This window comes from Stenella coeruleoalba (assembly GCF_951394435.1).
Source record: "Stenella coeruleoalba genome assembly, chromosome: 2".
In the NCBI taxonomy this organism is placed as follows: Eukaryota; Metazoa; Chordata; class Mammalia; order Artiodactyla; family Delphinidae; genus Stenella; species Stenella coeruleoalba.
The window spans coordinates 39,818,517-39,842,102 of record NC_137147.1 but is presented as its reverse complement, the minus strand read 5'-3'; the positions used below and the strand labels follow the sequence as shown (position 1 = coordinate 39,842,102).

At 35.2% G+C, this 23,586-nt stretch overlaps 1 protein-coding gene across 2 annotated transcripts in view; it reads left to right on the top strand.

Annotated features, from left to right (window-relative positions):
• The window catches only part of SLC38A6 (solute carrier family 38 member 6), a 75,326-nt gene that overhangs the window by 27,606 nt on the left and 24,134 nt on the right, over positions 1-23,586 (top strand). For both annotated transcript variants that reach the window (XM_079914278.1, XM_079914277.1), the window contains exons 5-6: positions 1,040-1,079; positions 11,984-12,062. In XM_079914278.1, coding sequence (XP_079770404.1) covers positions 1,040-1,079; positions 11,984-12,062 — 119 coding nt within the window. The remainder of the gene's footprint in view (positions 1-1,039; positions 1,080-11,983; positions 12,063-23,586) is intronic.

Here is a 23,586-nt window from a genome sequence, read left to right as displayed (position 1 = left end):
GATCTTAGATAGCTAGTCAGCTCGAAACATACATTGGAGGTACAGATCCACCAAGATATAAGTGACTGAAAGGCCCAAGTGGAAGCAGAATGTTTAATCATTTCTCCTGAGTACATCTGATGACCAAGAATGGATAAATTGTTATCCTGAGTTTCCCAGGAATGTCATCAAAGATCACAAGTTAGCAAGCCTGCAGGCTGAACATAGTCCTCAGGCATATTTTGTTTGGCTCAAATCTTTTTTATTTTTAGCTGATTGCCAACAAAGAGTTATGACATTTTAAAAGAATTCAATTTCTGACTTTTCTTGAAAAAGCAGAAGATTGAGCTACACTGGATTCACATTCTCACATGTCAGCAACTGGCCAGAGCTGTGCAGCAGCTGCCCCATTTTGAAACGGGAGGACTTCTCCAATATATTACACTCTTTACCACCTCCTGTTGTCTTGCACTCAGTCTACTTCATATTATTGAGTTTAAAACATTTTGCTTCAATTTTCAGATGTGAGAATATGTGGGCTCTATAGAGTTTTCTGCTCTAGACTTTATTAATCCCTGCGACAGGGATGTTCAAGGCTTGGTGTATGCCAAGCTGATACACTCCGCAGACTATATTATTCCCTTCTGTGCAGTACGGCATTGACACAACACACCTGAGACTATCTCAGTCTACCTAACAAAGCAAAGTGATGAAACCAGTAAAAAAGGGAGAATGAGAGCAGATAGATTCAATTTCAGTTTTTTGGTACTTTGATAACCATTGATTACTAGCTTTTTAACACTTTTAACTATTTAAAAATGACTGCCAAGAAAACTTACGAAAGTGTTCTTTATAGTAACCATGGAACTATTAAAGAAAGGTTATGTGATGATTGTTAGTTTTATATATTACAAATGGCTGGCAAAGTGTATTCTTTTCAGTTTCTCTTCACTCAATTTCTGCATCTGTTTTTAAGTCATAGTTATTAGATTTTAATAAAATACTGATCCTTTTGTATTATTTCTCCTTTCATCTTCTGAATACATTTGTTGTTTTTTAGATGGTGGTAGCAGGCACCATAATAATTCAGAATATTGGAGGTAAGCAATTGAAAGTGCACTGCTTATGCATAAATGTGATGGAAATGATTTCCTCCTTTGGCTTCTTGCCTTACTACAGGTCTAGCTGGGAACCTGAACCTCTGTAGACATAGGTGTCTCAGAAGCCCTGTGTGTTGTCCTCATTACTCTTTTTTTTTTTTTTAAATCCTTTTTAGCACTTGTAGGACAATAGTTTCTAAATTCAGTTGCAGCTAAACCCTTGATTTCAATCTTGTTATTAGGTCTGCCACACACCTCTAAAGCATGGGCTTTCTGTAGTTGTAATAGTGGTGAAGTACCGCTTGGAAAAACTCTCCAGGTGATTCTGAAGTATTTCTCCTCTACTTTTGTCCTGATCACCCCCAGTGGCATGTACTGCTTTAGAGGGAGTGGTGTTTCATGGCTGTGTCAGGTGTGGAAAGGCAACCTTCTTTTGTAACCAAGAAATTGAAAATGACCACGTGGTTTAAAAAATAAACAAACTTGGGCTTCCCTGGTGGCGCAGTGGTTAAGAATCCGCCTGCCAATGCAGAGAACACGGGTTCAAGCCCTGGTCTGGGAAGATCCCACATGCCGCGGAGCAACTAAGCCCATGCGCCACAACTACTGAGCCCGAGCGCCTAGAGCCCGCGAGCCACAACTACTGAAGCCCGAGCGCCTAGAGCCTGTGCTCCGCAACAAGAGAAGCCACCGCAATGAGAAGCCTGCATCCTACAGCAAAGAGTATCCCCCGCTCGCCACAACTAGAGAAAGCCCGTGCACAGCAACGAAGACCCAACGCAGCCAAAAATAAAGAAAATAAATAAATTTATAAAAAAAGAATAAACAAACTTGAGACAAATGAAAAGTATTCTCACATTTATCTTGCATCTTGTTCCCATTAAAAAATGATCCTGAGGGGCTTCCCTGGTGGCGCAGTGGTTGAGAGTCCGCCTGCCGATGCAGGGGACATGGGTTCGTGCCCCGGTCCGGGAAGATCCCACATACCGCGGAGCGGCTGGGCCCGTGAGCCATGGCCACTGAGCTTGCGTGTCCGGAGCCCGTGCTCTGCAACGGGAGAGGCCACAACAGTGAGAGGCCCGCGTAACAAAAAAAATTAAATTAAATTAAAAAAATATGATCCTGATATCAAGAACTATGTAGAAACAAAAATTACTTTTAATTATTGATAGTTATTGACTAAATGTATTAAACATTTAAATCCAAAATACTATGGGAATCATGTTTGTATATGTTGTAAAGAAGTCACAAATGCTGAACGATATCTTAATTTTCTTTTACCATTGACTGGAGTGCTAAATAAATACTTTTACTTTAAGGTTAAATACAGAGAAAGTTGATATGCACTTTGGATCTTATTCAAGAAGGTATGGTCAGAGGAAATTTTAATCTTATTTCTTATCTGTGATAGTTCAAAATAATTTAAACATGACAGCTTTAATAAAGTTTAACTGATACTCGAGATATGAGCTATTTCACTTTAAGTATTGTTCAGCAAAATTCCATCTTTAATGAGTTTCTTGGTCAAGGAAAAAATTAACATTCCAACAATAAATTGTATTTGCCATTGTTTTGGAAATCCTGAACATTCATGTTTTAATTCTTTGAATTTTCAGGGCAAAAAAATATATTATTGAAGGAGAAGAATACTTTCTTGGATGTCGTACCAAATAATTTCCTTGTTAACACACACTTCGCTCTTCACATTAGCAGTTAGTAACCAGTCTCTTACCTAATGAATCTATATAATATCATTGAGTTTAAGATCTACTTTGGAATACTTTATTTTAGCAAATATGTATTGCTTAAATGTGCACTTGTAATGTCGCTAATGTGAAAGTATGTTTTGGTATTTTCAATCCCTTATTTTCCTCTCTATATGATTAGTAAGAACCATCAAGCACATTTTGTTTGGATTAGGGTTAACTATTGTTTATTTTATGTAGAGTTTTCAACCCAGGACTTTGGATCTAAATTTGTGACTGGCAAAATGCCTGCTGTTGTATTCTCTGTATCCTTCACCCTGATCTCTTCCTTGTTCCCTAATCTGGTGTGCAACTGTTATTGGACATGACTCTATTTTAGCACTTGCTGTTATTAGGTTGAAGTTATCTCTGTATATGCTTTTACTTCCCCACTATATTGTCAGCTCCTCCAAGGCAAGGATTATGTCTTATTTCTCTTTGTAGTCCCAGAACCTAGCACAATACTTGGAACTGGATAAACCTTTTTTTTAAGCTTAATGGAGCTGAATATGATTTATATGTGCTATTTCCAAGTACTTTTTAATATTCTAGCTATATTTATCAAGAAGAAAAGGGGACTTCTAGACTGATCACTAGCTTTAAATATTTGAAAAGCTGAACATGAAATATAGAAAGATACTAGACTAATTTAGTATTGTTCTGGAGGGCAGAACTGGTTCTAATGGGTAGAACTCTACAGTGAAGCTGGTCTGGTTTCATTTGGAATGCTAAGCTGTGTGATAATGGAGATGGCCTACACTCCTTTGATAAAGCTCTGTATCCCTGAAGACATTCAAACAGAGCTGGTTGGTCAGTTGTCAGAATGTTCTAGAAAGAATTCTGAATTTGGTGGCAGATAAATCATCAGTTCTTCCAACTGTTTGTTGATTTGCTTGCTTGCTTTGTTTCAGAAACTTTTTTTAAAAAGTGACTTAGAAGCAAGCACAGAAATTTTTAATGTCCCTCAAATTCAGAAAAGCTGGTAATGCTTATTCAGTTTTTAGAATAATGTCCTCATGATTTTCTTCACATTGGTTAAAAGTTTATCTATTGAGAGCCCACTAAATAATAACTGAAACATTTTCAGAACTTTTTTTTCTTTTGTCTTAGCAAGATGTGCATATAATCATTCCTTTATTATAATAGAATTGGAAGCTTGCTCTTGTGAGCAGAACACGGGGTTGGAAGTCAGATACGTTGAATTCTTTCTGCTCCAGTCTCTGCCATTAGGTAGCCATGTGTGTTGGGAAAATTCCTCTCAGCTTCAGTTTCCTCTTTGTTAAATTGCTGGGGGTAGGATGGGAAAAGCACGAAGCTTAAGGTCCCTTCTTACCACAAAAGTCACCTTCTAATTTAGCACTTTGATAGGCATGTTAATTCCTTCAGAGCATTAAAATATTTTTATTACAGGAAAGTTTTGTGGGAGGGTTATTCTTGGTTCAAAAGATGATTTGGTCTTTTCTTAGGTATCTTTAACAAGTCAGAAACTATTGCTCTAAAAGCTTTCATGGATGCTGTTCTTTTTCAGAAAGGGGAGTCTCAGTTCTTAGAACTACCCTTTAGGGCAGCCACTGAGCCTCTGAGGTTAAAATCTAAGAACTCCAGGCTTACGAAGTAATTTCTTGATTAATCTAAGCTAGGTCCGTGGAAGCCCTTAACAGCGCTAAGCCATGTATGCTTGAGAAGAAACAGCATACTTATTTGGGAGGATCTTTAATATGTTGTGCATATGATTTATTTAATGTTATTCTTTCAAAATGGATTTTGACTTTTCCCTTTGTTAATTGGAAATACATTGGATATTTGTAAGATGGTATGAAGTGTATAGCATCAGATTAAATTTTTGCACTTCTTACATGCCTATCTGCATATATAATATAGTTCAGATAGCATTTTTGAAAAATAGTATATTCACTATTAGTATAAATGCTTGGAGTTTTTCAGTGGTTGTTTAGAAATGAAAAATAATATAATAGATTGTCTTTAGGTCAAGCCTCCTCCTAGACACTTTAATTATACTTACAACAGCCCTTCAGGGTAGATGATATTATCCTCGTTTTACAGAGGTCGAAATCAGTGCTCAGAAGGGATAAATGACTTGCTTACCTTTACCCCTTAATACAGCCAGGACTCAAATCTCACTTTGTCTACTTCTAAAGGCTTTGTTCTTTCTGCTCTGATATAGTAAATACTTGTAAAGCTATGAAAAGATTAAATGTTGAGGATTTTTAAAACTCATTGGGGACAGGAACTATGTGTTTTCATAACTTGACCTAGTTTCTGGTAGAGGAACTCAATAAATAATATTTGTTGAATGAATGAGACAATTAAAAAAATTCTGTTTAAAAGCCTAAGATTTTGCTTCAAGGAGACAATTTTATATACTATATAAATGATAGAAAGAAACTTGAAAGTCCATAGAGTGGTTTATAGTTTAGAATTATATAAAAATTAAAAGGTTGAAAATATTGAGGAGAGTTAGATCTTATTTATGTAAAATAGATAAAGTATTTTAATATCATCTGCTTTCAGGTTGGATAATCATGTCTTAGATTAATGCTTCCTGACTCTTATTCTTTGTAACATTTAAACATTTCTCAGTTTTCTTGGGATTCTATGCCCCTAATGAATCTATGAGAAAAATGAAACAGGGGCCTTTAGAAGCAAGATGATCATGAATTGTCCTTGATCAATATTTGTTACATGGATCTTTTAGTAAGACTCAGTTTATTCCCTGCATCTTTGTATTCCATATATCTAAGTAATTTTGCTCATTCATTTATGCTCTTAAGTACGTAGCACTTAGTAGGTGTTTAATAAATCTTATTTATTATAGGAAGAAAGTAAGGAATAAGAGAAGGAGGGAGAGAAGGAAAAGCCAGTGACCTGGTTTGGTATTCCTTTAAAAAAGGAAGATCAACTGGCAAGAGAAGACCACACAAAATGCATAAGTGAGCATATGGTTTCTTTAGGGAAAAATCGACTGTCAGAACTTCACAGAAAACCTTTTTTCCCCAGTACAATCACACACCAAGTATTAGTCACAGGGCACTAGTGTGGTCTGACAAATAGATTGGAAAGATCTACTGTCTTTGAAAAATCTCTAAACTTTATAATAGAAAAAAATGTGACTCACTAAATTTAGCACTCTTTTTTTCTAGGGTTATGGAAACCATTACCTTTAGAAAATGGAGAGCCACGTAGTAAAATACTACTTAGAAGCAATTCCTGATTGCCTCCCAACACTGATGAATTAGGGGCCCAAAATAGGCCAGAGCCAGAGCCAGAGAGGCCCCAGCTGCCCGATGCCTCAGGCACTGGAGGGGCATTTGCTGAGAGTCATTGTTGCTTGGACATAAAGTCAGAAAAGAAGCATCTGGGAGTTTTAATATTTAATGCTGTTAGAGGGAAGAGAACTCTGGCTGAGAGTTTGAATTTAGCGGACTACAAGTTAAAGGATTAAGAACTGTAATAGCAAATAAGTACAGGTAGTTTCCACATAGTTCCTCTAATTGTGTTGCATTATGAAATTCTTTTCCTAAAAACCAAAGTAAGTAGTTTCACAAGTGTTTGAACTCCTGAGATAGACCACTCAGTTGGCTAAAGTATCCCTAGAAATCAAGCAGTAAACCTCAAATCATCTTTAGTCATGTTGAAAGTCATGTTAACTCTGATGAGTATGTGATAAAAGTGAAGTTAATTGATGTTATTTCTGGTTTCATATCTTGCCCAACTCAAAACGCAAGGTGAGTGGCTCCTGGGAGTACGTTAAATTCTTATTTTGCTCTTTTAAAATATGAAGGACCACTATGGATAGCATATTCTTTCCTTAGTTCTTTAAAGGAGAATAAAGATTGAGTCACTGTTACATATTTTGGAAGGGAAACCCTAAACATTAGTAGACTTACTGAAACCTCCTGAAATTGCTAGAATGACCCAGATTTTCCAGCCTGGCAGAGATCCCACAGACCTACTACAGCAGCCTTGATTAACGCCTCAGTTTGGGTATCTAAGTTTTAAGAGAAACTCAGCAGCCCTTTTATGTGGTCAAGTAGCACAGTTTCTAAATCTCATAAGCAGAAAGGTATAAATAAGATCATTCTCAGTTGAGAGCTGTAAAAATTTCAAATTCTCAGTATTTTTCAAAATCGTGATTTAATATTAAGTTAGAAACCCTTTGGCTTTACTTTCTTACTGAAATATGTGTGTGTGTGTGTGCACGCGTGTATTTTTTGCGGGGGGTGGGGGTAAGGTAACTGAAGTCTTTCAGAATTACTGGTTTGTACCATCTCCTGGGATACAGGGATTGGGAGTGCTGTTACAACGCCATCTGCTGGTCGTCTCATCTGTAGTCAAACTGCGGCTTTTTTGAGGCCTGAATAGTATTGTCCAGAAATTCTAGAAAGCACTGTCTTAGAATAGGAGAAATAAAGGAAATTTGGAAGGGGAGTATTTCTTACAAGTCCTTCCTTTGACAAAATTTACTGGTTACATGTCACTTTAAAGAGGTTTTGAAAATATTGTATTTCTTAGTAACAATTATTAATTGAAGTTTAATTATAAGGTTCTCAGAATAGTAAATATTCTGGTCAGTTTTTATTCAAGTTTAAGATCTTGATAAATAGTAAAACAAAGATATATATTTTCCAAGGGTTATGGGGGGGGAAGTTCCTCCATATATTTTTGATTTCCATTTGTGCACAAATTAGGGAAATGACCTTGTTTTCAGAGTTTTTTAAAGTCTTTTTTAAAAATGAGAGAGATTGTGTTGTGTATTATTTTGAATGGAGATATAATTTCAGTGGCATTTGGACATTTATTAGGAACACCAGGTTAATAAGACACATTAAATAGAATAAACCAGTTGCTGTCCATGACTAAAAACATGTTTGAAGTAAAACTGAATCTCTCTTAGAAGGAAAGGCAAACATTATTTCCTCCCATAGTACATCTGTTTAGAGCTGGCTGACTAATCCTTCAAGAAGTTGCTGAACTTCTTCCAAGTGCTGAAAACCTAATTCTATTTTAAAAATAGATCTACATAATCTTATCTTCATACGTGTTTTTAAGTGTTTAACAAAAAGGATAATTATTTTTGTAAATTAATGGTTTCTTAGGTCCACACTCCAATTGAAGCTTTGTCGTTTTTTTTTTAAGGGAGTCCTAAAAAGTAGCCTATGAGAGTACAGGGTTTGTGGGAAGAAGAATTGGTTTTTGTATTAATTTTTTTCAATTTCAGTATAGTGTTAATATCTCAAATATGTGAGAACAGGACACTTTCTCTTCCGAACTACAGTAATAGCTGTAGATGCAATAGAATCGTAGTGGTAAATGCAGTAGTCCTATCATGAAACTCCTTAGCCTGTCTGAGGAATCTTGACTAAACACTTTACCAAACCAGCTACAAACTGAAATGAAAACACATCTCAAAGTGAAATGAACATTATAAGTGTTTTTAACGCTTCTAACTAATGTTCTGTGTTGTAGAAATTCTTTATTTTCTTTGAACCCAACTGCTAAACTGAGCATTCGGTAGCAATTTGTTGTTTAAATGGTGATGAAAAGAAAAAAGAACAATGCTGGGGAGTGGTCCTTTTGATAGACTTTTCTTATTTCTTTTTCCTGTGGTGGATTTCTTCGCCACTTTGCTTCTCTGCACTTTCTCATAACATAACAGTTAATAGTGCAGATTTCTCAAGCCAGGTGGGCTGCTTCCACCATCACTAGCTTGGGCAAGTTACCTCTTTGTGCTTCCATTTCCTCACCTGTGAAGTAAATAATATGTACCTCACAGGTTCGTGGTGAGGAAATAAATTTAAACTTAACTTTAAATGAGGAAATAACTTGCAAATCACTTAGAATAGGCATACTAAGCCCCCAAATGTTCGCTGTTCTTATAATTCTTCTCCTCCAGAGCACTTTTCCCTTTTGTGTTTTTGACATCTCTCCCCTCAGCCTGCATGCTCCCAACTCATGTGTTTCTCTTTATGATTAGATCAACCAATATTAATACCTTACTACTTGCTATTGCCTAATCAAATTTTACCCTATTTTAGTCATTTCTTAATAGAACAGTTGCTTCTCCACATGGCTTTTAAAGAATACTTTCAACTTCTGTGTTTCGATTAAGTTGACAGATTTTTTATTTCCCTCCCAGGGAAATAAATTTCTATTAAATGAGTTCTATTTGTTATGTTTAAAATGAAGGAGAAAAGAATACCTATTTAGTTAATATGGTGAAACTAAATGATTTGTAATGGTTGAATACCTGTCACCAAGGTATGTCTTCTAGCCCTAATTCTGGCTTTGGTGGTATGAAGGCCAGAACCACTTAGCTATAACCATGGCTCTTGTGGATGACCCTGTTACAGCTATTAATTTAAAGGACAACATGGTGTGTCTTGTATTAGGAGTCTACACTATGTATCGATGTCAGCAAAAATCATTTACAAGTTCTTGCTTATGACCTGTCTCTAAGATAAGTCCTTAAACACTTCCTTATGCTATTAATAGAAGACATGAGATGAAAGGTGTTGGCAAGCAGCTTTTGGAGCTAGTGAACCTTTGGGTTAAAAACAATGGATATATGAGCATTCCTATTGAATTTATATCTTTAAAACTTTTCCCCTTTATTTTATTGAGCTGACTGTTCTTTTTATGTAAATCTAAGATGTATTCCTAACTTAATGTATATTCAGTAATTTTTGTTTGTCTCTGTACTACATATAATATGTTAAGGTGCTAGTCCTTGCATGAAAGTTTTCTTGTGGTTAGGAAAAAATAATCTAGACAGTGAAAAGGATAGTGTCTTTCTTTGTTTTACTTGCTTAATCAGTGGAGTTTTTCCCCATCATGAGCTCTGTGGTTTTGTAGCTCTTAAAACAAACACCAGCATTCTCTAAGAAGCAGTATTTTACATGTTTTATTATATTTATATCTTGTATGCTGAGATCTTTTCTTCTGAGAGAGAAACATATGTTTGGTGAGTTCATATTTCTTGAAATATACATGATTCTTCAGACTGGAATCTAATGAAATAGGACTCCCATTTGAAAACCAAAGAGTTAAGGCTACAACAGAGGATAAAAGTGATCAAATGATTAGCCAGGGGCTAATAGAAATTCTGGGAAGAATGACAGATTGTATATTAGGAAGAAATATGATCTCATATTCATTGAAGCTTTTTACAACTAAAGATCTAAAAGAAATAATAGAAAATTACTGAAAGAGATGAATGTCTGAAACTTTAGAAAAGCATGTGGTATTGGATTAATCCAAGCAAGAAAGACTGATGGGCAGATAATAAATTACATTGTGTAGGAAGTCTGCATTCCTTGTTTTCAAGTACTTTTTTTTTTTCCTTGCAAGATATATTTAAGTAGCTCTAGGCCAGTTTCAGAATATTCAATTCATGATTTTCATCATCACACCATATGTGTATGATTCTTTGGAATAGATAAAGTATTATAAACAAAGACCCCCAAATCCTTTAGTGGTGAAGGTTAATCTAAACCTTCCTTCTGTTCTGTACCAAATTGGTAGCATTTTTCCTTATGAGAATATGAACAACTTAGAATACCTTTTCACATACGATTAATTGTAATGTCCCATAACTAACAGAGAGTTTGGAGAAATGTACTGTACTTCTGCTGAGGAAAAGGCTTTATTTCAACAGCTGTACTTCTGCTGGGAAAAAAGGAATAGTCATAAACTGGAAAATGTGAATATGTATATTTTCATTGCAGAGAAGTGACTATTTACTTAACTGTTCTAAATTTTACTTTGCCATAAGTACATGTTGTTTTACCAAAAAAAAAAAAGAGAGTGTATGTGTTTGTATATGTAAGCGTTGCCTATCTTCATGTAAATTTATACACAAACTAGTATATATGCTTTTTTTCCCCCCAGGATCGAGTGGTCACACAGCACTGTAATAATTGTGAAGTTCAGCTACTTTTAAATATGTTTATTGAGAAGCATACATTCTTCTTCTTAAACTCTTTGAGCCTTTTAATCAGTTTTCCCCCACATTTTTGCCATTCAGCCTTGGCATTCATTTGTGTTCTTAGTTTTTGGAGGTCCAAGGAGAAAGTGAAATGTTCCCTGAAATATAAATAAGTAATAAAATTAACATGCACACAGAGTACACTCTATTCTTCATGGACATATTCTTGTTGGCTCTTTTTTAATATATACTTAATCTCTGGGGGAAACAGAGATTATTACTCTGTTAAACTGACTCTAAATCATCTGGGTTTCTATATACTTAAGCATTTAAGTTTAAACTCAAGTATTTACATATAAATGAGTTCTGTATTCTGTAACCATATTAAACATTTCCTAGTGTATGATGGAAGGTTAATAAGATGTGGGTTTTTTTTATAGCTATACCAGAAATAAGATCATTATTAAAATGCTATAAAAGTTCTTGGATCCTGTCTGATAGAATGTGAGAAATAATGCTAGCTTCAGGTTTTGATTGCATAATACAGATGAGCCCTGTTAATAAAATGGAATAAAAGTTATAAGCTTTGTCTATTTAATATGCTTAATAGTTGCAATTGAATCTTTTCTCATCTGTTTTAGAGGACAACTTAAAATGTAACTCACTGTGCACTTTGTTATTGTTTTATAATAACGTGTCCAAAATGTGTGTGGAAGGACAGTGGCAGAGAAAAGGAGAGAGAGGAAGTGAGACTTCTGGGGGGAGGTCTCTCTCTAGTAAGAAAGAACAAATAATCAAAATTATTAGCTGTACTTATTTATCTCCTGTGTCTATATCAAATGTTGCTAAACTAACTGCTAATGCCTTGGACAGAGGAATAACATTAAGAGTTTTGGCCAAACTTCAAGCAAAATTTCATTTATAAGTAGCCTATAATCAAGATGCTTTCTTTTACCTAAATCATTTGCCTTGGACTTGAAATGTAAACAAAAGATACCTAATGAGCTTACCAATTATTCTTCTCTACAAAGTTATTTATCTCCATTTTTATCTCCATTCCTGGTATATATCTATCTTTGAGGATAGTGCAGTATGAATTAATCTTCCACATGCTGTTGTAGCCCAAATGGACATCCATATTTCTGGATAGATTGTTCTTTAAATGGTTAAAAATTATAGAATTCTAATAGGAACTCTTTTTATTCTGTTTGCAGCTATGTCATCTTATCTTTTAATTATTAAAACAGAGCTTCCTGCTGCTATTTCAGAATTTTTGTCTGGAGACCATAGTGGGTAAGAAAAAATATTTCACATTGTATCCATTCATTTATTAATTCAATAAATACATATTAAGCCCTTGTGGGAAGTAAAATAAATGTAGCCCCTGCCCTCAAGACACTTACAAATTAGGCAGAGGCAGAGTAATAATAGAGAAGAAAACACTGCAGATGTCTAGTGATGCTCTGTTATGTGCAGAGCACTGCACTGTGAACCCTCTGATGTGCCAGTGTAATTCTTGTATTCCATGGGGGCATGAAAGGACAGGACAGGTATGAGCTAGCTCTTGGAAAAGAGTAAAGGAGAAATTTCTGGACATGAAAGATTGGGTGGGGGATGGGGGAAGGCAGAAAGCACTGACAGTAAAGGTCTTAGTGGAGGGGAGTGGATAATTCTGCTGCCACTTTTCAGCGAACCATAGTGATAAAGATAAATCAGAGTGATAACGTTACAACATACTTGTGTAAGATCCTGTTATACAGCATTATTAGAAAAAATTTGTTTCATTTCCTGTTTTTTAACAATATTATAAACAATACTAAACCATGTTACACTGCCCTTCTCCTTTCTTATTTTAAAAATACTGGGCAGCTCAATATCAAAAAAACAAACAACCCAATCCAAAATGGGCAGAAGACCTAAAGAGACATTTTTCTAAAGAAGATATACAGATTGCCAACAAACACATGAAAGGATGCTCAACATCGCTAATCATTAGAGAAATGCAAATCAAAACTACAATGAGGTATCATCTCACATCAGTCAGAATGGCCATCGTCAAAAAATCTACAAACAGTAAATGCTGGAGAGGGTGTGGAGAAAAGGGAACCCTCTTGCGCTGTTGGTGGGAATGTAACTTGTTACAGCCACTATGGAGAACAGCATGGAACAGTTCCTTAAAAAACTAAAAATAGAACTACCATATGACCCAGCAATCCCACTACTGGGCATATACCCTGAGAAACCATAATTCAAAAAGAGACATGTACCACAGTGTTCATTGCAGCTCTATTTACAATAGCCAGGACATGGAAGCAACCTAAGTGTCCATCGACAGATGAATGGATAAAGAAGATGTGGCACATATATACAATGGAATATTACTCAGCCATAAAAAGAAACGAAATTGAGTTATTTGTAGTGAGGTGGATGGACCTGGAGTCTGTCATACAGAGTGAAGTAAGTCAGAAAGAGAAAAACAAATGCCATATGCTAACACATATATATTGAGTCTAAAAAAAAATGGTTCTAATGAACCGAGGGGCAGGACAGGAATAAAGACACATGTAGAGAATGGACTTGAGGACATGGGGGAAGGGTAAGCTGGGATGCAGTGAGAGAGTGGCATGGAAATATATACACTACGAAACATAAAATAGATAGCTAGTGGGAAGCAGCCGCATAGCACAGGGAGATCAGCTCAGTACTTTGTGACCACCTAGAGGGGTGGGATAGGGAGGGTGGGAGGGAGACACAAGAGGGAGGGGATATGGGGATATAGGTATACGTATACCTGATTCACTTTGTTATACAGCAGAAACTAACACAACATTGTAAAGCAATTATACTCCAATAAAGATGTTAAAAAACAATACTGGGTTCTAAAGACTATTGACTCATCTCTTTTTTATAGCAGAAAAAACCCAAATTAATTATACTTTTCCTTTTACTACGTATAACATGAAATTTTTAGAAAAATAAACTTGAAAAGACTAAATGAATCCTTTGAATTGTCATCAAATTATTATATATAGTTTCTAAACCACAACACTAAAACCCGTCAGACTTTTAGATTTAAATGTTTGGTTGTTTTGCTCCAATATTTGAACTTGTTCTGGACTGCAGGGCAAGTTTTCAAAATTGAGTTTTAGATTTTACAAGTTGGCTTCCATGAAAGAATTCTACTTAGACAACTGCAAATACATATTTATAAGGAAAATATGGTATAGTTTAAATCTGAATAGGAACCATCAAGAATATGTGATTGAAAAAAGGTAAGTAGAAGCCCTTAATGATTTTTCATCATTGGAATATATTGTGCCTTTGTATAGGTTTCCACATTCATTATCACATCAGATACAGCTACCTTGTTTTTTATTTTATCTATAGTTTTATCTAGTTACTTTTAAGTTTTTTGCTCTTATTTTGATCAACAGTTGCTAAATGACATACTTATGTGAAATTTGCCTTTGTATTTGCTGTAAAAATATTGAAGGCAACTTCTGTTACTCAAAAAGTTCTGTGCAAAGAACAAACGTATGGACACCAAAGGGGGAAAGCGGCAGGGAGCAGGGTCGTGGTGGGATAAATTGGGAGATTGGGATTGACATATATACGCTAATATGTATAAAATAGATAACAAGAACCTGCTGTGTAAAAAAAAATTTTTTAATTCTACGCAGTAAATTTCTTTTATAATTTAGGGCTAAGAACTCAAGGCAATAAGAGGTGAAATAAAGAATGTTAGACTAAGAGTAAATTCTCTCCATTTCATATTCAGTAACCTCAGGAAATTAATTTAACTTCTTTTGGCCATATAATTTAATTTTGGGCCTGAGGTTTCTTCATCTGGCATAATGGTGGTGCCAGTACTGCCTTCTTAACAAAGTTGTTGAGATGACCAAATAAGATATTATAAATATACATGCTTTTGTAAGCTGATAGCATAGTGTAAATGTGGAGAATTAAGCAACTCCGTAATGTCGTATGTCAGTTATACCTCAAAAAAAAAAAAAAAAAAAGAAGGAATTCCAGTAATAATAACTATATAAAGGTAGTTTTTCCCTATTTGCTCTGACTGCCAGGAAGGTCAGAGTCATATTTGAATGTATTGCATAAACTATGTTAATCCTACTAGTTGTCACATGTGTTCTCCTTTTTCTTGGTCCTGAATTTGGTGACTTCTCGTTATTTTCTTTTTTATTGTCATATATCACAAGGACAAAAATACATATAAAATTTTAGAAATAATTAAGGTAGTATGTGACAGAACTGTTAAAACTTAGGTCGTCTTTTTCTAAAAGTGATGCTTTTACCATAGCTTCATTTTAAATCAGTTGTCATTTACTTTATTGGTTTTTTTCTCTGATTTGTTTAAAGAAACAAATAAAAATTAACTCCATTTTATTCATATTAGTAGAAAATTGATAAAAATGTTATTTTTACATGTCAGAAATGAATTTTTAAAACTGTATACTTCAAAATACTGTGGCCAGTTTGCATCATCTCCGTTATGATGTTTTAAAATTGCACATCTTTTTAACAGCCTCATCTTGTTTTAAATGTAATGTATATTCACTTATTTTGGATTTCAAAGTTTTGAAAAGCATTAGTAAGTGACTAATTATATTAATTGGTTAGAATGCAGTTAAATCATTAGTCTTTAAACCTTAATGCTGTAAAATAATTAAGACACAAATGTTATGGTAATTGATTTAACTATCTGGGCAGTTTATTTCTAGGTAGAGTTACAGAGCAATATTTCCTCTGTGAGATTAATCTGATATTGATATACTTTTAGGGTTTGAATTACAATGCATTGCAGTTAAGAATTTTCTGTTGTGCTTATTTTCTGTGTTATCCGTGAGATTTGATGTGCCTTTGTGAAAACTAAACCTTTATAAAGATGTTATCAAAAAGAAACTTTATTTTCATAATATCCTAATTTCAAAACTTATTATTAGAAGTCAGAAGCTATAATACTTATACCAATTTTTTATGAGGCATCTATATTTTCATAGAATAACTTATATTCAAAAAAATCTATGGCTGTTAAAAGTTGGAAGCTCTCTGTTAACATTTAATGATCTTGTCAGCGGAATATGATTGACACAATTAAGTTGTCTTGCATTTGAGTTACATAATTGATATGGGATGTGAGTAAGATCCTAATTCAGAACATATGATACTCTTGTTCCATTCGAGAATGAAATTAAAGCAACTTATAAATAAATCTGGTTTTCATTAAAATACGGGAAAAAATCTGCATGCCAAAGCATTTGCAATACAGCTAAGGATCTATACTCTATATTTCATACTTGGAACATTTTTATCATATAGGATTAAATCCACAGATCAAACAAGTTTTCCAGGAAGTATAAAACTTTTTACTCTAATTCTTTTGGCTTGAAGAGAGTGTATATTTACAATAGATCACAGTAGGAAAATAGAGGTTTTGTTAGATAACTCTTTTTTCCCCCACTTAGGAAAAAATTTCAGGTTAGCATATTCTTCTAAAATCTTGAGTTATAAAATGTGCTTTTGCAACTTCTTTGTACTGGCTTGTATTTCTCAAGCTGGAGTTTTATTTTGTAAGTTTAATCATTTCTGTTCCTTGGAAAATATCCATTGCCAAGCACAATTCAGTTGACTGTGACATGCACATGAAATTTAAACTAACTTTACTGTGCATTACTGTATTGCCTTTATTTATTTATTTATTTATTTTTTAACATCTTATTGGAGTATAATTGCTTTACAATGGTGTGTTAGTTACTGCTTTATAACACAGTGAATCAGTTATACGTATACATATGTTCCCATATCTCTTCCCTCTTGCGTCTCCCTCCCTCCCACCCTCCCTATCCCACCCCTCTATGTCATCACAAACCACTGAGCTGATCTCCCTGTGCTATGTGGCTGCTTCCCACTGGCTATCTGTTTTACATTTGGTAGTGTATATATGTCCATGCCACTCTCTCACTTTGTCATAGCTTACCCATCCCCCTCCCCATATCCTCAAGTCCATTCTCTAGTAGGTCTGTGTCTTTATTCCCGTTTTACCCCTAGGCTCTTCATGACCTTTTTTTTTTCCTTAGATTCCATATATATGTGTTAGCATACAGTATTTGTTTTTCTCTTTCTGACTTACTTCACTCTGTATGACAGACTGCAGGTCCATCCACCTCACTACAAATATCTCAATTTCGTTTCTTTTTATGGCTGAGTAATATTCCATTGTATATATGTGCCACATCTTCTTTATCCATTCATCCGATGATGGACACTTAGGTTGTTTCCATCTCCGGGCTATTGTAAATAGAGCTGCAATGAAGATTTTGGTACATGACTCTTTTTGAATTATGGTTTTCTCAGGGTATATGCCCAGTAGTGGGATTGCTGGGTCATATGGTAGTTCTATTTGTAGTTTTTTAAGGAACCTCCATCCTGTTCTCCATAGTGGCTGTATCAATTTACATTCCCACCAACAGTGCAAGAGTGTTCCCTTTTCTCCACACCCTCTCCAGCATTTACTCTTTCTAGATTTTTTGATGATGTCCATTCTGACTGGTGTGAGATGATATCTCATTGTAGTTTTGATGTGCCTTTCTCTAATTATTAATGATGTTGAGCATTCTTTCATGTGTTTGTTGGCAATCTGCATATCTTCTTTGGAGAAATGTCTATTTCAGTCTTCTGCCCATTTTTGGATTGGATTGTTTGTTTTTTTGCAACAAAAAGAATAAAATATCTAGGAATATACCTACCTAAGGAGACAAAAGACCTGTATGCAGAAAATTATAAGACACTGATGAAAGAAATTAAAGATGATACAAATAGATGGAGAGATATACCATGTTCTTGGATTGGAAGAATCAACATTGTGAAAATGACTCTACTACCCAAAGCAATCTACAGATTCAATGCAATCCCTATCAAACTACCACTGGCATTTTTCACAGAACTAGAACAAAAAATTTCACAATTTGTATGGAAACACAAAAGACCCCAAATAGCCAAAGCAATCTTGAGAACAAAAAACGGAGCTGGAGGAATCAGGCTCCCTGACTTCAGACTATACTACAAAGCTACAGTAATCAAGACAGTATGGTACTGGCACAAAAACAGAAATATAGATCAATGGAACAGGATAGAAATCCCAGAGATAAACCCATGCACATATGGTCACCTTATTTTTGATAAAGGAGGCAAGAATATACAGTGGAGAAAAGACAGCCTCTTCAATAAGTGGTGCTGGGAAAACTGGACAGGTACGTGTAAAAGTATGAAATTAGAACACTCTCTAACACCATACACAAAAATAAACTCAAAATGGATTAAAGACCTAAATGTAAGGCCAGACACTATCAAACTCTTAGAAGAAAACATAGGCAGAACACTCTGTGACATAAATCACAGCAAGATCCTTTTGACCCACCTCCTAGAGAAATGGAAATAAAAACAAAAATAAACAAATGGGACCTAATGAATCTTAAAAGCTTTTGCACAGCAAAGGAAACCATAAGCAAGACCAAAAGACAACCCTCAGAATGGGAGAAAATATTTGCAAATGAAGCAACTGACAAAGGATTAATCTCCAAGATTTACAAGCAGCTCATGCAGCTCAATGCCTTTATTTTATTTTTTTATTTTATTTTTTTATAGGGTAGAGGGAAGTGGGGGAGAAAGTTTTTCTGTTTTTTTTAATAAATTTATTTATTTAATTTAATTTTATTTTATTTTTGGCTGTGTTGGTTCTTCATTGCTGCATGCGGCTTTTCTCTAGTTGTGGCGAGCGGGGACTACTCTTCGTTGCGGTGTGCGGGCTTCTCGTTGTGGTGGCTTCTCGTTGTGGAGCACAGGCTCTAGGTGCATGGGCTTCAGTAGTTGTGGCACGTGGACTCAGTAGTTGTGGCTCATGGGCTGTAGAGCGCAGGCTCAGTAGTTGTGGCGCATGGGCTTAGTTGCTCCGCGGCATGTGGGATCTTCCTGGACCAGGGATCGAACCCGTGTCCCCTGCATTGGCAGGCGGATTCTTAAGCACTGCGCCACCAGGGAAACCCAATGCCTTTATTTTTGATGAATGGTAAAGAAAAGCATTGTATTTATAATTGCCTGTATAAAGATAATATAATAAAAATAAGAAATGATTAATATTAACCAGTAGCCAAACCAGGGATAGAGAAATTATTTTTTGCAATAGTTATTTTTAATATTAGGAATTAAAAGTTTAATCCTATGAAGAGAGTGTAAAGAAATCACAATCTTGAGAAAAATGAGGCAGTATCTGAAAAAATACCATAAATTCAGAGTGACTCTTGAAGAATAGAGAGTATTTCCATTGCTTCTATTACTAAGATCATCATCATCCTTTTGCTGATTTTGCAGACATAGAATGAAGTTGTTGAACCAGATGATCTCTGAGGTCCCTTCTAGCTCTAACATTCAATAATTCTGTGATTCTGAGTTAACTGCTGGGAGGAGGTGAAGTTATCTTCTGGCCCCCAGTTCAGTGCTCTGGGCAATCATGTGGCTTCTACAGACATGAGTGAATTGTGATCTCAAATTATAAAGTTATAAAGTATATAATAGTGTATGTTATAAAGTTCAGAATTTCAAAGTGTTCCTAAGATTCTTATACAGGAGAAAAGAGTCTTTGGTCCTGAGGATTAACGTGCTCCCTTTGCCCAGCTCTCCCTTCGTGACAGCAGGGACAGCAGAATTAACAGATGGAATCTACTTTGGTGTGCCTCTGGGCCTTTTTTTCCCCTTGCACTGCAACTGTCTGAGTCTCTTTTGGGTCCCAGAAGGAAGGAGATTTCAGGCATAGAGCCCTGGGCTTTTTGCCAGCTTCAGAAATTTAGTTGCCAGGTGTTCTTCAGTGAGGGTTATTTTGAAGTTCTCATTTTCATATGTATTCAAGAGTGATTAGAAGATGAATATGCCGAGGAGTGTCATGTTGTATTTGTAATCTCTGAACGCTCTTAGAACCTCCTGCATACCAGGACTTGAGGGGCATGTGCAAATGCAGGCCCATTAGCTAGAAATACTTATGTGTAGGTTTTAGTTTCTGGCACATGCATTTCCTAAAGACATGAGTTAGGGTGGAGAAGGGTGAGCTGTGCTCATGGTGTTGCTTCTGCTGTTGCTCCATCTCTTGTTCTGTTAAAGAGGAAGTTGTCAGCACCCAACAGTACCTTTTATTGTGTATCTTTTTTTATTTTTTGGCTGCACTGCATGGCATGCGGAATCTTAGTTCCCTGACCAGGGATCGAAATCGCACACCCAGGGAAGTCCAATAGTACCTTTTAAAGATACATTAAAGAGGACTTCTTCGTACACCAAGGTGTAAAAGAGACACAGTGAATCATAAAGTTTGTGTTAGAAGCCATGGGCTGAAGCCCATGTAGAGGAAAACCTTTTCTTTCTTTACTTTTTTTCTTTTTTTTAAGTGAGATGTTTACATATAACAACATTGTGTAAGTTTAAGGTGTCCAACATGTAGATTTGATACACTTATATACTGTGGTATGATTGCCACTGTAGTGTTAGCTAATACCTCCATTACCTTATGTACTTATCATTTCTTTTCTGTAGTGAGAATATTTAACATCCAGTCTCTTAGCAACTTCCAAGTATATAAAATAGTTATGTTAACTATAATCACGTTGCTGCTTTGCATTAGATTCCCAGAACTTATTCATCCTCTACCTGCAAGTCTGTACCATTTGATCAACATCTCCTCAGTCCCCCTACCCACCAGCCCCTGCTAACCACCATTCTACTCTGTTTCTACAAGTTCAGCTTTTTTAGATTCCACAAATATGTGATACACAGTATTTGTCTTTTTCTGTCTGACTTATCTCACTTAGCATAATGCTCACGTTGGTCTATTGATGTTATCACAAATGGCAAAATTTCTTTCTTTCTCATGACTGAATAATATTCCATCGTGTGTGCGTGTGTGCACCACATCTTCTTTATCGATTCATCCATTGACAGACACTTAGGTTGTTTCCATATCTTGACTATTGTGAATAATGCTGCAATAAACATGGGAGTACAGATATCTTCTTGATATCCTGTTTTAATTTCCTTTAGATGTATGCCCAGAAGTGGGATTGTTGGACCAATCATATGGTAGTTCTGTTTTTAATTTTTTGAGGAACCAACATACTGTCTTCCATAGTGACTGAACCAATTCACATTCCCACCAACAGTGCACAAGTCTTCCCTTTTCTCCATATCCTTGTCAATACTTGTTATCTCTTGTCTTTTTTTTTAAGATTTTTTTTTGATGTGGATCATTTTTAAAGTCTTTATTGAATTTGTTACAATATTGCTTCTGTTTTATATTTTGGTTTTTTGGCCGCGAGGCATTTGGGATCTTAGCTCCCTGACCAGGGATCGAACCTGCACCCCCTGCGTTAGAAGGCGAAGACTTAACCACTGGACTGCCAGGGAAGTCCCTCTCTTGTCTTTTTGATGATACCTATACTAACAGGTGTGAGGTGGTATTTCATTGTGCTTTTGATTTGTATTTCCCTGATGATTAGAGATGTTGATCATCTTTTCACATACCTATTGGCCATTCATATATCTTCTTTGGAGAAAAAAAATGTCTATTTCCTCTGCCCATTTTGAAATTGGATTGTTTGATTTTTTGCTATTGAACTGTGTGAGTTCTTTATGTATTTTGAATATTAGTCTCTTATCAGATATATGATTTGGAAATATTTTCTTCCATTCCGTAGATTGCCTTTTCATTTTGTTGATTGTTTCTTTTGCTGTACAGAAGCTTTTTATTTTGATATAGTTCCTTTCATTTTTGCTTTTGTTGCTTGTGCTTTTGGTGTCGTATTAAAAAAAAAACTGTTGCCACGACCAATGTCAAGAAGCTTTTTCCTTGTGTTTTCTTCTATAAGTTTTATGGTTTCAGGTCTTACATTTAAGTCTTTAATCTATTTCAAGTTAATTTTTGTGAATGCTGTAAGATAGGTTTCATTTTTCTGTATATGGCTATCCAATTTTCCCACTGAATATTCTTGGATCCTTTGTTGAATATTAGTTGACAGTATATGGGGTGGGGAGGGGGTATTCCTAGGCTCTCTAGTCTGTTCTGTTGGTCTGTGTGTCTATTTGTATGCCAGTACTATATTGTTTTGATTACTAAAGCTTTGTAGTATAGTTTGAAGTCAGCTGTGTTTTCTTTCTCAGGATTGCTTTGGCTATTTGGAGTCTTCTGTGGTTCCATACAAATTTTAGGATTGTTCTATTTTGGGAAATAATGTCATTGGAATTTGATAGCGATTGCATTGACTCTATAGATAGCTTTGGATAGTATGGACATTTTAACACTATTGATTCTTCTGATCCATGAACACAGACTGGATATCTTTCCATTTGTCTGTGTCTTCAGTTTCTTTCATTTAAGCCTTATAGTTTTCAGTGTACTAATCTTTCACTTCCTTTGTTAAATAGTCATAAGTTTTATTGCTTTCATGCTATTGTGAATGGGATTGTTTTCTTTATTTCTTTTTCAGATATTTCTTTGTTAGTTTATAAAAACACAACTGATTTCTGTATGTTGATTTTGTATCCTTCAACTTTACATAATTTGTTGATTAGCTCTAACAGTTTTTTGGTTGCAATCTTCAGGATTTTCTATATATAAGACCATATCCACAAATAAAGACAGATTTACTTCTTTTCCAATTTGTATGCCATTTATTTCTTTCTCTTGCCTGATTGCTCTAGCTAGGACTTCCATGTTGAATAAGAGTGGAATAACTATTCAACTATGTTGAATAAGAGTGGTAAGAGTAGGCACCCCGGTCTTGTTCCTGATCTTAGAGAAGAAGCCTTCAACCTATAGCCTTTATTATATTGAGATTTGTTCCCTCTATATCAAATTTGTTGAAGGTTTTTATCATGAAGGGATATTGTATTTTGTCACATGCTTTTTTTTGCAGCTATTGAGATGATCATATGATTTTTATCTTTCATTCTATTAATGTGCTATATCATGTTGATTGATTTTCATATGTTGATCCACCCTTGCATCCCATGGATAAATCTCATTTGACCATAGTGTATGATCCTTTTAATGTGCTGTTGAATTCAGTTTGCTAATATTTTGTTGAGAATTTTTATAATATATTCACCAGGATTATTGGTCTGTAGTTTTGTTTTTTTTGCAATGTCCTTATGTGGCTTTGATAGTAGGGTATGCTGGCCTCATAAAATGAGTTTGGGAGTTTTTGCTCCACTCCAGTTTTGGGGAAGAGTTTGAGAAGTAGTGGCATTAATTTTTCTTGAAATGTTTGCTGGAATTCACCAATAAAACCATGGGTCCTGGGCTTTTCTTTGTTGGTGGGTTTTTGATTACTGATTCAGTGTTCTTACTCATTATTGGTCTGTTCGTATTTTTTAGTTCTTCCTGATTCAGTCTTGATATATTGTACATTTCTAGGAATTTGTCCTGTCCATTTTCTTAATTTAACAGGCACTGGGAGACTTTGGCTCTCTGGTAGTGAAAGGATACATTATACCCAATTGGAAATTCTGAGAGCATCTACCAAATGACTTGAAAAAGTAATACCTATTGTCTTTGATGCTCCCAGCTCTCATATTAGCATGAATTTTACTTTGTTACCATTGTACATATATGTTACCATATGCATAAGTATATATGCATATGTTTCAGTGTAAAAATATGACAGCTACATTGCAGAAAATTTAGAAGAGAAAGCAAATTAAAATTATGCAATTACCTAATCACTGTTATCATTTTATTTCCTTTGAATTTTTCCCAAAAAGC